Consider the following 15,951-nt stretch of genomic DNA (forward strand, 5'->3'; position numbering starts at 1 on the left):
AGTGTCTAACACTGTGCCTGGCACACATAAAAACTCAATAAATGTTACCTGCTATCTTTATTAATTTTTCAAAGAAAAACTCAGAGACCAATACATTTAGAAAAAAAAAATTCACTTGGAAAGAAATGCAAGGAAGTCCAACTTCAAAAGGACCAGCTAACAAATAAAAAGCACAACACAAGTATTTAAAGGAAACAAATGCAAAATTGCCAAAGTTACCAAGTTTAACAGTAGTTTGTTCATGATTTTAAAAAAATTAACAAAGCAAAACAGTATCTTTCTCAAGGGATTACAATATCCACAAAGGAAGTGACCTGTGTTTGGGTACCAACATCGCATAAGCCGAGATGAAGTTGTCATTGCCAAGACTTATGGGAAATACTCAAGGTTTTAATATTAGAAGGATTTGGGCTCAACAGACTGACTCTGTATTCTTGGTTTATCTCAAGGTGCAAATTGCTGTTTCTTTATCTTGACTGAGATACATAATGTGCTTAGCCATAACAGAAGAAAGAGAAAGTATCAGTTTTCCTTTCATAGTATTCGTGGGGAGGGGGGAGAGGGAGGATCTAGAAGCAAGTGCACTAAACTGTGAACAATGGTTATCTCTGGGAAATAGGATGGGGAGAAGAGCTTAGTATTTACTGGATGTTTCTGTAGCATTTGAATGCTTTACATGTTCACAAGTTACATTTGTAATCTGTAAAAGAACTAAATAAGATCATGTAAATGTTAAATATCTAAGCCATCTCATGTTTCTTTTTAGTTCTTCCACAGCAGATGGGATAGTTTGCTTTCTAAGCTCTTCAGGAAAAGATTTATAAACCATGCATTTTCTCTACAACCCATTTCCACCACTTCAGTCTGTAGCATTTGCCAGGAGAGCCTTAGTATGCAGTTCCAATCGGGAAGGGAAAAGAATGGCAGGCAATGAATGGGGGAGGGAAGATTAATACCTTCTCTCTTCATTATTAGATCTCCACCCTAAACCCTGAGACTCCCAATCAGGGAAGTCCTTAGAGTAAAATCTGGGAGTTCTAAAGTCTTTCATCTTCATCTTTCCATATCCTTATATTTACCCAGCAGATTTGCCCATGGGCAGCCCCTTCTTCAAGGACCAGAGGAGGAAATGGATTCATAAAAGAACTCATGGGAGGGAGGAGAGTCCACAGTAGATACTGCAAGAAGCTTTCATCTGTTTTTCAAGCAAATCATGGAGTCCTAAATGACTCCACATCTCCCTTATGAGCCCCAGCAAGATGGTCGTTTGCAGAGAAGAGGTTCACATACAAGATGCCAGACTGGCAGCAAGTGATAAAGGTTGAGCAAGACTCACTCATGGCTTGCACCCAAATCCCCCTCAGCCAGGTCACCAGCATGGTTCTGCTGATCTGTAGCAAACAAGTGGCTTAAGAAGCCTCCATCTCACCTGTGCTCATGGGCAGAGATGTGCCCCTCAGTATGCACAGACTCACTGTTCTTCCCACTTGAGAACATGAAACTGGCCTTTCATCCAAACAGCCAGGAGTTAACAATATTTGGGAAGGGGAAGGACCTCATCATTTCTCCTCTGGTTACAGCAACACAAGTGCATTGCCTTGACAAAGTGCATCTCGTAACTGGGTTTTCCAAAGTAGCACAATAGGATAATGATCACCTTAGGAGCATCTGAATAGACATAATTTTAAACTGGATTGCGAAAAATATAAAAATGTAAAAAAATAGTAAACTAGATTGTGAGCTCAGAATTTGAGGGTCTAAGATTCTACGCAGTGACTTAGATCATGAAGACTCTAAAACAAGGTTTCTCAAACTTGGGTCCTCAAAGATGCTGCTCCAGCAAGGGGCAGAGCCTGATCATCTATAATTCTGATAAGGAGCCCAGGTGATTCTACTGTACCCCAAAGACCTCAGTGTTGGAGGAAGAACAAGACAAACAGTGCCAATTCACAAGAAAAGCTAACATTTATTGAGCATATGCTATGGGCTGGGGCAATGCTAACCACTCTGTAAGCCTTAACTCGTTGGCTCCTCCCATTGTGAAGGAGGTGCTATTACCATTGCCCTCAATTTACAGATGAGGACACCAAGGCTTAGAAAACTTATAACTTGTTCTAATTCTCTTGATGGCTAACACATGGAGTTTGAACTCAGCTCTCTCTTTCAGCTTAGAGCCCATGCTCTGTTGCACACTTCCTCACAATAAATCTTAAGGTGATGGGCACCTTGACTTTGCAGGCATTAAATATAGCTGTCTAGACCAAAGGTTTTCAATCCTAAGAAGCTTTAAAAAATACTTTGGCAACAACCCAAGTGTCCTTGGACAGATGAATGGATAAACAAAATGTGACATTATACACACAGTAGAATGTTACCTAGCCTTAAAAAGGAAAGAGATTCTGACCCATGCTACAACAGGGATGAACCCTGAGGACACCGCAAAATGAAAAAAGCCAGAGACAAAGGGACAAATATTGCATGACTCTACTTACATGAGGTACCTAAAATGGTCCAGTCCATAAAGAGCTAGGGTTTAATGCGGACTGAGTTTCAGTTTGGGATGACAGATGGTGGGGATGGGTATGCAACAATGTGAATGTCACTTAATGCCACTGAACTATACACGTAAAAATAGTTTTTAAAAGGTAAATTTTATGTATATTTTACCACTGTTTTTTTTTTTTTTTTAAGGAAGTTAGTGTCTGGTCCCCACACCAGTATCTCTCCAGGACAACTATCTGTATTTAAAACAAACAAACAAAACACTAGTCAGGTGTTTCTAATAAATACTCAGGGTTGAGAACTCCAGAATTCAGGACTCAGAATTCTGAGACTGATCCTGCCAGAAGCTCTGGATGTCCTTGCAGATTCCTGCCTTCCCATTCACACCAGATGCCTGCACACAACCCCCCTTCACTGCCTAGGTCCACATCTCGTTGCAAAGGTGGCCAGAATCCAAGAATTCATGGAAGATTATGGAAGTGGAGAGTTCAGTGGTATATTGGGTGTTTCCATGGTTTGTAATTGTTTGCAGTGCCTAATCCCCCTTAATAACCTGGGAAGAGGAGGACTCTTACTGACATTCTGTGATTTCAGGATCAAGAATAGAGTTTCCCCACTGAAATCTTAAATTCACCTGCACTGATCAACCTCTGTCCGTAACTCACAAATGCGTATTTCCAGTCTTCTTTCAGCAGCAGCAGAACTTTTGGGGGATCCTCATCAGTGGGAATTATGATAAAGAGGGCTTATTATAAGATTTTTCAGCTGCCCTGGCCATCAGCTCAGCATCAAATATTCTCTGAGCACCTCCACTTTGCCCCCAAACAAACTCACATCCTGTAGGGAGGTGGATAGCTTCATTCACCTACTCAGCCAATACCTACCTCTTGAGCTCCTACAATGTACCAGACACTGCTCAACGTACAAGCAACAAAGGCAATATTTAAAATATTCAACAAGTATTCAAATATTCAATAAAGTATTCCATCAGAGAGGATGTTCTGCTGGGCCAAGTGGTAACTCTTAAGTTGCTGGATCATGGGGAAGTCTGCGGGTATTCAGAAGTTGGGGGGCAGGATGGCTGGGATATTGGGGAGGTGTTGCTGCTCTTTACCTGCCAATACAGAAGTAGTTCAGGATTTTAGCAGCTGGCAAAGTCACAAGAGTAGATACCAGCTGAATGACAACTTGGCTTGGGGACAGAGGTGAACAGTTCAGCCAAGGTCCCTAATCTTGTGGACTGAACTTCTAGTGCAGGAGAGGTGAACTTTTTCTGTTAATGGACCAAACAGTAAATATATCAGGCCTTGAGGACCATATGGTCTCCGATCCAGCTACACAACTCTGTTGTAGCATAAAAGTAGCCACAGACTATAGTAAATAGAGGAGTGTGGCTGTGTTCCAAATAAAGTTCATTTATAAAAATAACAGGCTGGATTTGGCTGATGGGCCAGAGTTTGCAAACCCCATTCTGCTGGATGAGACATGCATACCTGTTCATTATACAAATATTTATCAAGCATCTTCTACATGACAAATATGGCCCTAGGCACTGGTATACTGTACAGAAAAAAAGATAAATGGCCCCACATAGAACTTATTCTCTAATGGGAGAGGCCAAAACAATCCTTTAAATGTGCTATGGTAAATACTAAGATGAAGGTAATCGGGAAATCCAGAAGGGGAAGTAAGTCAGCCCAGGAGTCCAAGGAAGGCTTCCTGGAGAAGGTGATAACCATGTTTGCCTGCTCAGATCAGCTTAAGAAGCACGTGTCTTTCCCTAGGGGGTGCCTGTCATCACCAGCTCTTCCCTTGTATCCCCCCAGTCTCTGAACAGCTACAACGATGGTGACATTGAAGGATCCAAGCGACTTGGGAGGAATGCCAAGTGGGTGGCCATCGCCTCCATCATTATTGGCCTTCTCATCATCGGTATTTCTTGTGCAGTTCACTTCACAAGGAAGTAAGTAGGCTTCTTGAATCCCTCCCCATGTAAAATGCCTTCTCCCGAATGCCTGTTGGGATCTGTGAGGACAGGTTAGGTTATGTTCTAGTAGTAAACAATCCCAAACAAAAGAGTTTTCATTTTCATTTTCATTTCCACAAGCCATGGGGCTTTGTGGAGCCTCTCTCCTCCACCCAATCACTCAGGGTCCAGGCTATCTGAAGCCCCACTGTCCTGTAGCTGCTCTGTCTAGAACAGGGGTCAACAGACTCTTTCCACTAAGGGCCAAATGGTAACTATGATAGGCCTCTATTACCATCTCTGCTGTGACTACTTAACCTCTGCCATTTTAGCATACAGGCAGCCATATACAACATGCAAATGAGTGAGTATGGCTGTGTTCAATAAAACTTTATTGACAAAAATAGGCGTCTGGTCTAGGGGCCATAGTTTTCCAATCTCTGAGAGAGGAAAGAGGAAGACCAGAGATTCCCACATAGATTTTTACTGCCTCAGCCCTGAAGTGACAAATGTCACTTAGGCTCACAATTTATTAGCCAAAGCCAGTCACACAGTGCCACCTTGTTGTAAGACAGTGGGAAATGTGGGGGAATGAATGGGTATTAGGATCATTACTTGCTCTGCCTTACCATCCAATCTGCTCAATGATTTCATGATTTTGACTCAACTGGGCCTACCTGTTCTTAGCGTAAGGGCAGAAGGGTGACCACATATTTTTGGTATTGCCAACAGGCTCTCATCTCATTAAAGAGATAAATGCTGTTGCTATTTCTCTCTGGATTTGGACAAATTTATCCTGATTTCTCGAACCAGCTGAGATGCGCTGAATCTGCTAGAATCGCTGACATTGCCCATCGGAGACTTGGCAGAGGGCAAGGTCGTGTGACAGATGACTGAGACCCAGAAACGACAAGCTCAGATCCATCTCTGTCTCACTAACTCCTGGCAGGGCAGATAAGAATTCTGAAAAATCCTTTAGCTCTTCTGCCAGAGCAGCGCAGTTAGCCCTACACCGTTTCCCTCAAGCTGAGAAGGTCAGCCCCTCTGGCTTGGTTTCAGGAAAGGCTCACCTGGTGGGTGGGGGAGGAAGGGGACACCCTTGAGCCTGCCAGATGGGCCAACGCAACCTTGGCAGCCAAGAGGGGTAGTACATGTCACAGGAGGTCAACTTCCTATCAGACAAGCCAGACCCAGGAGCAATCGGGGCAGCTGGACAGAGGAGATGTGAAGACAGGAAGTGGCACAAAGGGAAAAAAAATAGGTGGTTTCAACCAAAGAAAGGAGAAAAGGACACTAAAACATCTAGGAAGCTCAAGGTTTCTTGTCTACAAGATGGAAAATGGATGATGTTGGCCTATAAAGAAGATGGTCAGAAAACAGATATAAACACAGACCCAACTTTATTCTTTAAGGAAGACATAGAGTGCTTGTGTGTAAGCATGGGGCTGTGGAGTGTAGAGGTAATGGTGCAGGTTTAGCACCAGATTTCTTGGGTGCAGCTTTCCCCCTCTGCCACTTACTGCCTGGGAGACTCTCAGCTAAGCGCTTTGCCTTAGTTTCTTCTTCTGTAAAAATGGGAATTATAGTTGCACCCATCGAATAAAGCTACAGTGAAGGTTAATTAGATGACCTGCATGCATATAACATGGTGTCTGTTCCTTAGTTGGTACTGAAAAAAATGCAAACCATTTACTAATCCTAGTATTACTACTGTTGCCAATTATCAACATGACTGGGAGAGGACCTCAGAATTTAAGATGCTACCAAACACAGTTCAAGCCTTTGTACTCATGAGCTAAATTCAAAGGACGGTGTTCCAGGGAAATGAGGCTAAGTCTTGGCCTAACTCCTGGAGACTTGTGAAAATACATACTGCCCAGATCAGTGTTGAACTGGGTTATAATAATAGTAGCTGACACTGACAGAGAACTTAGCATAGACCAGCTCCTGTCTAAGCTCTTACATGAATGAATCCCCATGGCAACCTCATGATGTAGGTATTATCATCCTCACTTTGCAAATAAGGAAACTGAGACTTGGAGAGGAGAAATAACTTGAATAGCAAACCCCATGAATCCCCACAGCAACTCCATGATGTAGGTATTATCATCCCCACTTTGCAAATAAGGAAACTGAGACTTGGAGAAAAAAAATAACTTGTCTGATGCCTCACAGCTAATTAGTGATAAAGTCAGGGTTTAACCTGAGATCATCTGGCATTGAAAGCTGTGTTCTTAACCACAATGCCACACTGCCTCTAAGCCAGTAACTAGTATACTACATAACAAAAACCAGTAGATAGCACTCGCCTTGTGTCTACCTCTAGAACTGATTTATATGGGGGTGGTATGGTGGGGTTTCAACGTAAAAAAAGGGGGGATGCCTGGATGGCTCAGGGATTAAGCATCTGCTTTCGGCTCAGGGAAATTTCAGCATCTGCTTTCGGCTTTTGGGTCCAGGTCCAGGGATCAAGTCTCATATTGGGCTCCCTGCGGGGAGCCTGCTTCCCCTTCTATGTCTCTGCCTTTCTCTCTCTCTCATAAATAAATAAAAATCTTTAAAAAAAAAAAAGTGATGAGACAGCATCAGGATAACAAAATCAAAACACTGCAGAAGGTAAGCAAGGAACATGAATGAAGCAGCCTGGCTGTGGAACAATAGGAGGTGGTGGGGACTGTGATGTTCAAGAGCATAGTCCAGCTGATGGTGACCACTTAGAATGCAGACCTCATGGAGCCTTTTTCAAAAGACATTGGAAAGCTAGGTTTTCATGTCAAATCTCCTTTAGATGTTGGCAACTCTTTTAGATGTTGGCAACTAATTCACAGTTTCTAAGCACATAGTGAGAACCAGAACCAAAATGAAAACAAACAAACAAACAAAAACCACATCTCCAGCATGGACAGTATCTACTTTGTAGTCTCTGGTGGACATTCAGCTTTCAAAAATCATGTTTGCCCATTAGACACCATCCAAGAAGTTTTACAAGGGACCCAAAAGTCTACATATGTGAGGACTTTCTCCATTTTTAATATCAATGTTTCTATCTGGAGATGAAGCATCGATGTGGATAGGCTTGTGATTAAGGTTTTGTTAGCAGTGATAAAAGATATGACAGGGAGTCACCCCTTCACCCCTTCTTCCTAAGGAGCAGTGTTTCACAGTGGTGAGAGCCTGGACTCCAGCACTGGCTTTCCAGGATTCAAATCCTAGCTCTACCACACAGATCACCCTGACAAGTTACTAAATTCTCTCAGCCATCAGTTTTCCTATCCATAAAATAAGAAGAGAACTACTTCCCCACCTGCCTGGCCAGGTTCCTTTTAGATACCCTTCCCACCAGGTTATCAAAGAAAGCAAAAATAATGTTTTCCAGTGTTAGAATCCCATGGAGAAACTCAAATGTAAAGGCTTTGTCATGTGTTGTGTGTGTGCGTGTATATATATATATAAGACAGAGCAAGAAACTAGCCCTTGGAGAATGAAATCAATTCTATCTTCCATTAAGACCAATAACAGGCCAATTTCTCAGTAATCCTTGGAAATAAAATTTCCCAGTCCTGGGAGGAATTGAACAGCAATATGGAATTACTAAGGCAGAGGTTCCCTAACTTGGAGCTGCATGCAAGTTACCTGGAAGGTTTAAAATAAGTTGACATCGGAGCCCGATCTCAAAAGACTCCAAGTCGTAAAATCAAAAGTGGGGCCCAAGATTCTGCATTTCCCTAGCTCCCCGTTCCCGCCCTGGGGTTTAGATGCAGGTGGCTACGATAATACTCTTTGCCAAACGTCCTCCCTCCCAAACCCGCAAGGAAGAATGCACTCAACGAAGCTAGGCTTTAACAGAGTGACCAGTTTTCATTCCCACTAGCAAACTCATCACCCTAACTGTGTTAGGGCTCACTCAATGCCAAGGAGGGGAGTCAGGTTACCACCAAGGAGACAGACCCATTCACAGGGGAGGATCTTTTGTAACAATCCTCAAGGCAGCCAGGGCTTCCATAGGGGGGGCGGGGGGGGGGGCGGCGGCGTGTGTAGGGGGGGGGAGATGGGGAAGTCTGACTTTAGAGGAGCCCAAGTCTGGACATGAGACAAAAATCCTTGAATATGTGACTTCTCTGAATTTCAATCAAAAAACCGTCTGAAGTAAACAACTGCCTTTTAAAAACTCATGAGGTCCTGCCTTTTTAAAGAAAAGTATTCTTTATCCTTATCAACAACACTGTAACGAATCCTGAAGTCCCTGCCTTTAAAAAAAATTACTCTGTATCCTTATCAAGAGAACTGTAACCAATCTCTTCTCCCTCAGATGATGGAAATCCCAGGTGGACAGACTGGGGTCATGAGAGTATCCCAAATCAGAAAAAATGTCTCATTCATCCTAATTTTGCAGGATATCTCTGTAAGCCATGTGGTGGTTGGAGCAAAGAGTTTTGTGACACCAAATCCACAAGGACTGGGAATCACTAACAATGAAACATTCAACAGCTTGGTACAGAATGTAGGGCTCCCAGAAGAGAAGTATTCTGGTGCAGATGGAATCAGAAACTCACAGACTCTCCAGGCCAGAAAATTCGCTGCCCTCCAGCTTCTAGGAAAAGTAGAGAAATGAATCGCACAGAGCTCAAACATTTAAATATTGCTGCAGTCTATTTATTGATCGAAACATTCAAGTCCCCAGCCTAAATCAAACTATCTGAAGGCTTTTACTTTCTGCTGGTGCCTTGAGGATTCGAATAAAGTGAGGTTATTCCCATCGTATTTCTCAAAGTCTTGGAGCCACCTATGACAGTTTCAGCTGGGATGTTTGTAAAAATGCAGATTCCTGGCCTCGAATCAAGAACCCAAGTGACCCTGAAATATGCATTATCACAAGCAACACCCACCCAAGATAGTTCTAGGTATTCTGAAATTGTAGAACCACTGTTCTAGGGCTTCGCATTTAATGGAGAACATTCTTGCATGCATGAACATATGCCACAAAATAGGTCTTTTTTACATCCTAAGATACCAGGTAGAAGTTTCAGCTACTGCTGTTTCTTCCCTACTCCCTAGAAACTTGACATGCCTTCCAAATTTGTTCTTCCCTCTCTCCTCATGATCAAGCTGATGGTAACATATCTGATGCCTTGAAGAATTCAGGGGGAGTTCCTTAGCAGCAAAAACAGTTGACAAAGCTTGGATGTAAGACAGATGAGAGTTGTCAACCACAAATATGACAAATGACATTCAATGCACTTTCATCTTACTCGGGGGTGAGGTTCTAATGTCAGGACATCATGTGAACTTTGAGGGTAATCAAAATTCATCTTGGAAGCATCCATACAGGGATGCCCTATTAGAGATTCACAGCCTGTATCCTGGTCAGCTGAAGAGAGCCAGTGTTCCCACCAGTTTTGGAAGAGATGATGTTCCTTGGGTTGAGTAGAAGCTGAAATAGACACTGGAACCATGCTCCAAGTTCACACAGAAGGAATAGGAATCATATGCCCATCCATGCTCATGAGCATGGAACGTGGCGATGGCCAGAATCTCCAGCTCCATTTAAATGGTTGCTTTTCCTCTTGTTGAGAAACACCAATGTTTCATTCATCATAAGTTAAATGCACATGCAATGTAACTCCATTGAACTGACATCTCTGGATGGCCTTGTAGGCATCTAAATAGCCAGGCACACCCCTCCCATGTATTCAAAATGCTGTTTGTCATTCTTGCAATAAAATCCTCATGCTCTGAAGTTTCCATCAAGGAAGAACTTGACCTCCTAACTGGATTAAGGATCCCACGGTAGTCTACCACAAGCAGACACAAAGTTAGCAGATATTAACCCATTATGCAATGGTAAGGCTTATGTCTTACAACAACCTGGCATGAATCCTGTCCTGGCCTCAAAATATCCTTCAGTTGCATTAGGATTAGAAGTGAGCATATGTATCATGGAGGGCAAGAAGCAAGAAACTGGCCTCTTTGCAGAAACGTACAAGCAAATCCATCTTCTTCCCTACAAGATTTGGTTAGAGTAAAACTTCCTGGGGTTTGTTCTGCATAGATATGTCTTCAGAGAATTCTTGTGATTCCATGATGAAAAATGGGGAACACTACCTACTTCCAGAAGGTCAGAGGGCTTTTCTTTGTTGGTTCTGATAAGCTGGAGTCAAGCCAAGTCACACCTAAGTCATCAGTAACAATGGAAAGATTTCAGCTTTGTAAAGGATATAAACTGGCAGACTTTGACAAAGAAATCAAAATAACCGAAAAAGATGTTCAACCTTACCAGTAACTAGGCCAACACAAATGAAAGCAACAATGATATGTTTGTTTTTTTTTTTTTTGTCTGCCAGATTGAAACAATTAAAAAGATGGATAGTATCAAGGTTGGTGAGAGTGTGAAGAATTAGTTAGATACAACACTGTTAGTAGAAGAGTAAATTGGGACAGTCTGTGGGAGGTCAATTTGGAAACATCTATTAAACTTTAAAATCCATGTGTCCACCCACTCAGCAATTCTACCTCAGGGTATCCTCCCTAGATACAGGTGCACAAAAAGGATATAAAATGGTGCCTCTCTTCCCTAGCTACACATTAGAATCACCTGGGGAATTTAAAAAAAATGCCCAGGGCCCACCTTGGATCAGTTAAATTAGAATCTCCAGTGATAGGGCCAGGCATTGGTAGATTTTAAGGCTCTCCAGAGGATTCTAATGAAGCCAGGGTGGAGAACCAAGGATGTGCAGTGATTTTCATTCCAGCTCTGTCTGAAATAGGGGAAACTGTGAAACAACCTAAATGGCCATCAGCTGGAAAATGATTAAATATGCAGTTGTTTATTCATAGGATGGAATGCCACACTGCAGTTTAAACACAGGTAATTTCCCATACTATGGCTTTACAAGGCCCCACATGATCTGGTTGCTGCCTTTTTGTCTTCATCTCCCAGCGCACATCTCCCCTCACTCCTCCACTTTAGCTACACTGAATTCCTCTCTCTTCTTTGATCAATACAAGTATGCTCCTGCCACAGGGCCTTTGCACTTGCTGGTCCCTCTACCTAGAGTTTTCTTCCTCCTAATATCCACATGGCTTCTTCTCATCTCTCCTTTAAATGCTTGCTTCTATGTTAGCAGAGGCTACCTCTGAGCAACTTCTCTAAAATAGCAGCCCACCTTCCTTCCCTTGGTCCCCTTATCCCAACTTTATGTTTCTTCCTAATATTTGCCACTCCCTGAGAAACTATATATATATTTATATATAACTTACATAATATATTGATTCATAATTATACATTTTATAGATTAATGTACATATAATCACGTATATTTTTATGGTCTATCTCCTCCTACTGGGATGAAAACTCCAAAAACATTTTCATTTCTGTCATTGCCCATACTAATAGAGCACAACACCTAAGGGAGCACCCTTAGCTTCACTTTGAAGCTAAACTGGTGGGGTTTAAATGCAGGTTCTACCCCTAAGTAGCTTGTGTGCTCTTGGGCATGTCTTTTAACCAGTCTGTACCTTAGTCTTCCCATCTGTAAAATGAGAATAAAATAGTACCTAGCCCACAGGACTGTGAAGATTAAATTGTATAAAGCACAGTGTCTGACACATGGTACTTACCATGTAGCTGTGGGGCACTGTGTCATTACCAGCATCTAGAGCACTGCCTGGCATGTAAATATTTATTGAATAAATGAATGAATGAATATATATATATGTCATATATATCATATATATATGATATATGCACACCATATATAGGTATATCATTATCTCATTTATATAAACACACACAAGATGAATTTCTAAGTGCATAGTTATGGATTTAACTACAGAGAAAAACAACTGGAGGATGCACACACCAAATCCTAATGGTGCTGCTAGCTTTTGAGGAGAACAAGGTTCAGAAATGCTCATGAAGCATTTTGCTGCATCTGTATCATTTGTGGGTTGTTGGTTTTTTGTATGCACCAAGTGTAAAATCAAATGTTTCCAGATAAACGTTTCTCAAAAGGAAACCCACACTTAGTCTCAAAAGTATGCAGATGTGCTGGTCCAGACCCGGGCTTGTTTAATCAGAGTGATCCTATAGAGAATGGAAACCCTTGGGCCAAGAAAGCTTAGGCCTGCTCTCTCTCTCTCTTTCTTACTGTCTGTTTGTCCCACACAGCGCCTGAGCGGGCCAGCAGTCAGCCGCAAGCACGGAGGATGGACCTCATCCACACACAGGAGTTTCTGAGGAATGGGCCCTTGACTTCAGACTGTGAGATCTCTTCCTCCAGGACTCTCCAGAGGCAGGTCCCTGGCAAATGAACTTAAAACAAAAAAAGAAAGAAAGAAAGGCTAAAAAAAAGGAAAGAAAAGTGAAAAAAAATCCAAAATTAAGGAAAACCAAGCAGCAGAGCCAGATCAGCCAGTCGTTGACTTAAAAAAGAAAAGAAAAACTCAAATCTCGCTGTCTGAGTTTAGGGAAAGCCTCTGTGTCCATTCCTCTTCTGCTGAGATGAGCCTCAGGAAATCTCATTTCTTCTAATGGGGGGGAGGGGGATCCTAGGAAGAGCAATGGATGCTGTTGTCTGCAAAGCTGGGCACAAACATTTGCAGCATGTTTAAAGTTGTCCGACAGAGTGTAATTTGCACAGGGTTTTTTTTTTTTCCCCCATGTATTTTACATGTTGTAGCTAGTGAGTCCTCCTCCATCCCCGCCACAACCCCCAAAATTCCATCAGTCACTAAAGAAACAAATGAAGGGGCTTTCTGGCCTTTTGTCTTCCGATGATCCCCTCCCTTGCTTGCATCCACCACTGGTCACTTCACTCCCCACTTAAAGACTCCGAGAATGTACTTAATGGCCAATTCTAGGTACAGAAGCACCTTCCCCATCCCAGTTTCGGAAATAAACTGGCTGTGTTTATGGAATGTGCTTTATTCCAAACTCTCCCTCTCTCTTTTTAGTAAGTCTCAGGCATGATCTTTGATCTTCCTGGATGCCAACCTAGAAGATGCTACCCACTGTATTTCTTTTCTGGCAAATGCAACCCCTTCAGGTGTGATTGTACTGGTTTAATGATGCTATAATTCTGCCCACCAGAACACGCCAACCCAGTGTCTCACAGAATGCAAGGTGTGTACCACTGGTGGTACACAAGGACATTTTTAAGTCCTTTATAGGCACAACATTAAGTGACGCCAGTCACAAAATATGTTTCCCCTTTTCTAGTCTTTTCCAATGCTGATTACAGCAAAGAGAAAGTCTCTGGTTAGTGCTCATGGGTCCTTAACACACTTGTGTTACTTTAGCTCTTTTCCCATCTTCTTAAAGAAAGAGCAGGCCTCATGTTCAAAGTCTTCTGTCTAGATAGAACTTTAGTAGCACAGTCCTGTTTTTGTTGTATTTCTTATATTAATTACCTTCCATTTACAGTTTCCCCTTAGGCATGTGATATATTGCTTCTATTCAAATAAATTTACTCAAGAAAAATAAGTGGACTCAAAGAAAATATCCAGGGATTAACACATCAGAGGATATGTATATATGGCAAAAATAACTTCAAGAACTCATTAGAAACACAGTGATAATGAACTTTCCTAAGCAAGAGAAAAGGCAGCTTATTCTAAGTGAATAAACATGAGGCTGAGAATCAAAATACCTGAGTCCCAATGCCTCTTTTGCCACTAACTAGCTATGCAAGCTGATTTTAGGCAAGTTTCTTAGCCTCTGAGTGCCTCAGATTTCTTCATCTAGAAAATGGACATAAGAACACCTACCTGCTACATACCTCAGAGCGTTGTTATGAGAATTAATCGCCGTAATAGATGGGAATGCCCCTGGGGGGAGATTCTAAGTGCTATACAAAGACAAAGCATTGTTCTTAGATTACTATGAATCTCAGGAGGTTGTTAAAATCCTGGACCCTAGCAAAAAAATAAACGTTGAGATGAACGTCAGATTCCACCTGTCATTTCACTTGGATGCCTGCCATGAGCCAGCACTTGTCCCAGGAGAAAACTGAAACAGGGCCATGAATTCTCAGCACGCAGAGATCCTAGCGTCATTCCAGTGTATTAGGTCCTGATTTCTGTTTCAGACATCTCGTTTCTTCTTTGTTTGTGTTTGGGTCCCCAATCTTTTTCCTAAATTAAATGAGAAGGGTTGCTGAGAGGCTGAATAAAAATGGTTTTAAGTAAGCCTGTTTATCATGGTGTGCAAGTTGTGTTTTCTTGGGGCTCCTAAATTTCTCCTAGAGACTCTCATAACCAGAGTGGGCTCCTGGATCCCAGCCTAAGCCTATAGGGAAGAACAAAGAGAGGCTGGAGGTGGGGCTAGAGAGGTATCAACTCAGAACCCATGGCCTGAGTTGCCCTCCCAAGAGGCACTGAAAATGTTCTTCCCACTGAAGTCACTAAATGAGATCCCTGGGATCCAGAGCAGGTCTGATTCTTACTGGGTCCTCAGGACCTGGCAGAGAACTTTCATAATGATAAAGTGGAATTATGGGCTACTCCAGGGCTTCCTGCAAGGCTGAGATCATCCTTGCTCTACTCCAAGAAGCAGTTAGAAAAAGGATTGACCAAGGGCATCAGCCAGGGGATACTTTCAGCAGCCAGTGACAAAAAATTTTTTTTAAATGTTTTTAAAGGCTAGAACAAAACATAAGAGTTTGCTGGTTCCTCTAACTGAAAAGTTCCAGAGATTGTTTCAGGTGTGGCTGCATCTTGGTGCTCAGCATTAAGAACTTCTTCCTATTTCTCAGCTTCAACTTCCTGAGTTCATTTCGGTTTCATGATGACATGATGGCTGCCAGCAGCTTCCAGCTTCTCCCACCAGCTTAGCAATGCCAAGCAGAAATGAAGTGTCTTCTCTAACAGCTATGGGAGCTGGCAAGGAGAGAGGGTTGATTTGAAATAATACAAAATTGATTCAGAACCAGGACTAATCTATCAGCATGGATACCAGCAGGTGTGGCTTCCCTTCTAACACAAATTGAATCTGTGGCCAGGGGTGTGTGGCACCCTCATTGGCCAGGCCTGGCTCACGATTCAGCCAGTGGAACTGAGGGGGAGGTCAGCTCCACCCAAACATTATGGATTGAGGGAGTGGGAAGGATGGTTTCCCAAAGGAAAACCAAAGTGCTTTTACCAGAAGAGGGAGAGACAGAAGCTAAACAGAAGAAATAACTATCATCTGCATTAGGCATGCTGCTTCTTACTATGCCTGCCACAAGCAGGGCAAAAGTAATGTAAAAGCTTTTCAAACAATTTCCCCAGCCTGTTGTCACTCTCATCCACTCCCTCATTCAATCGTTCTTTACAAAGCACCTATTCAACCATGGGCTAGGCTTTGGAAATTCCAATATGATAAAGAGAGACCCTGGGAAGAGTTCACAGTGAGGAACAGGCACATACACAACAATTACAAGAAAACGTGAGGATACTGAGACAGTCATGAATAGCGTTACACAGTCACGTTGCAGGAGGCGCCACTG

At 42.5% G+C, this 15,951-nt stretch overlaps 1 protein-coding gene across 2 annotated transcripts in view; it reads left to right on the forward strand.

The window, feature by feature from the left end:
* TMEM233 (transmembrane protein 233) overlaps positions 1 to 14,662 on the forward strand; it is a 35,339-nt gene extending 20,677 nt beyond the window's left edge. Inside the window, exons 2-3 of one of the 2 annotated variants that reach the window (XM_038575275.1) lie at positions 4,329 to 4,465; positions 5,201 to 6,092. In XM_038575275.1, the coding sequence (XP_038431203.1) occupies positions 4,329 to 4,465; positions 5,201 to 5,216 (153 nt within the window). In that variant the 3' untranslated portion in view covers positions 5,217 to 6,092. Of the gene's footprint in view, positions 1 to 4,328; positions 4,466 to 5,200; positions 6,093 to 12,635 lie in introns of those variants that run through there. The other variant, XM_038575276.1, reaches the window with a different exon arrangement.
* The last annotated feature ends 1,289 nt before the right edge of the window (positions 14,663 to 15,951 follow it).

This window comes from Canis lupus, chromosome 26 (genome assembly GCF_011100685.1).
Source record: "Canis lupus familiaris isolate Mischka breed German Shepherd chromosome 26, alternate assembly UU_Cfam_GSD_1.0, whole genome shotgun sequence".
Classification (NCBI taxonomy): domain Eukaryota; kingdom Metazoa; phylum Chordata; class Mammalia; order Carnivora; family Canidae; genus Canis; species Canis lupus.